Raw genomic sequence first — 1,166 nt, forward strand, 5'->3', positions numbered from 1 at the left:
CAGAGCTGCCAGCAAGGCACGGCCGGGAGAGGCCGAGCAGAGGAGCTCCGGGCTCAGACAGGGCCTAGGGAAGGCGGCTGTGCCCCCTCCACTGAGCCCCAAGCCGGGCACAGGGCTCAGCCAAGGCGTGAATCCCACCGGGCGCTGGTCCCCTCTGCCAGGCTCCGAGGGGGAGAGGATTCCCCAGCTGAAAACAGCCGGGAGAGACTCCCCTCCAAAATCTGAACCTCTCACTGCCAACGACCTGGATCTGCCTCCTCCGGACTACCCGAGCTGCGAGGATGACTGGAAGGACGCCAGCAACCTGAACAAGCTGCGGGACGAGCTCTCAGCGCTGCTGCGCTCCCCACGCCGCGAGGAGAGGCCACTGGAGAGGCCAGGAGCTCCCCAGCCCATGGACAGCGGTCACAGCCGTGCTGGCAGCCGTGAGCCAGGGCTCAGTGAGCCCCAGATCACCAGGAAGGACACAGGGCTATCCAAGGGAGGGGACAGTGAGAAGAAAGAGGCACCCAGCAGCCCCCCCAGCACCAGTGGGGGCTCTCCCAGCACTGCAGTCACCGCCCCGGAGGGCAGCCCTGACACACAGCCCCGCAGTGTGATGACGATCAGGAATGAGCTGGAGGCTGTGCTGTCCCTGAAGAAAGAGGGGAAACCTGTCCCAGGGCTCAGCAGCCAGAAGCAGGCTGTGGAGAATGGCATCAGCACCCCACAGGTGAGGAAGAGCCCCCCTGATGTAAGGAAGAGCCCCCCTGACACGAGGGACTCCGTGGGGCCAAAGCCGGTCCCCAGCCCGCTCCCAGCCCCGGCGGCTGCTGTGGAGAAGGATGAGACAGCCCACGAGGACCATCCTGCTCCTGCTGCTGGCAAGGTCACAGAGGACGTGAGCCCTGCTCCTGGGTCCCTCAGCAGCAGCGTGAGTCCCCCAGAGCCACCCCAGGGACCGGCAGAGGAGCCCCCAGCTCCCAGCCCGCCCCCAGCCCCTGTGTCCCCTGCACAGAGCCCAGCACCACAGCCCAGCTCCGCTGTCTTCCAGTACAAAGTGCACCGGGCTGGGGCCAGCTCGGCCCAGCCGCCCCATGCCCTGGGCTCCGCTGAGCCTCCCTGCCCCGGGAGCTCGGGCAGGAGCCCCCCGGGCCCCTCGGGAGCGGGGCAGGAGGCGGGGCTGA

The 1,166-nt window shown here is 68.1% G+C and overlaps 1 protein-coding gene across 1 annotated transcript in view; it reads left to right on the forward strand.

Moving 5' to 3' along the window:
• The window catches only part of LOC102038599 (uncharacterized protein C6orf132), a 9,995-nt gene that overhangs the window by 7,237 nt on the left and 1,592 nt on the right, over positions 1 to 1,166 (forward strand). The window contains exon 5 of the mRNA XM_031064186.1: positions 4 to 1,156. Within this exon, the coding sequence (XP_030920046.1) occupies positions 4 to 1,156 (1,153 nt within the window). The remainder of the gene's footprint in view (positions 1 to 3; positions 1,157 to 1,166) is intronic.

This window comes from Geospiza fortis, unplaced genomic scaffold, assembly GCF_000277835.1.
Source record: "Geospiza fortis unplaced genomic scaffold, GeoFor_1.0 scaffold601, whole genome shotgun sequence".
In the NCBI taxonomy this organism is placed as follows: Eukaryota; Metazoa; Chordata; class Aves; order Passeriformes; family Thraupidae; genus Geospiza; species Geospiza fortis.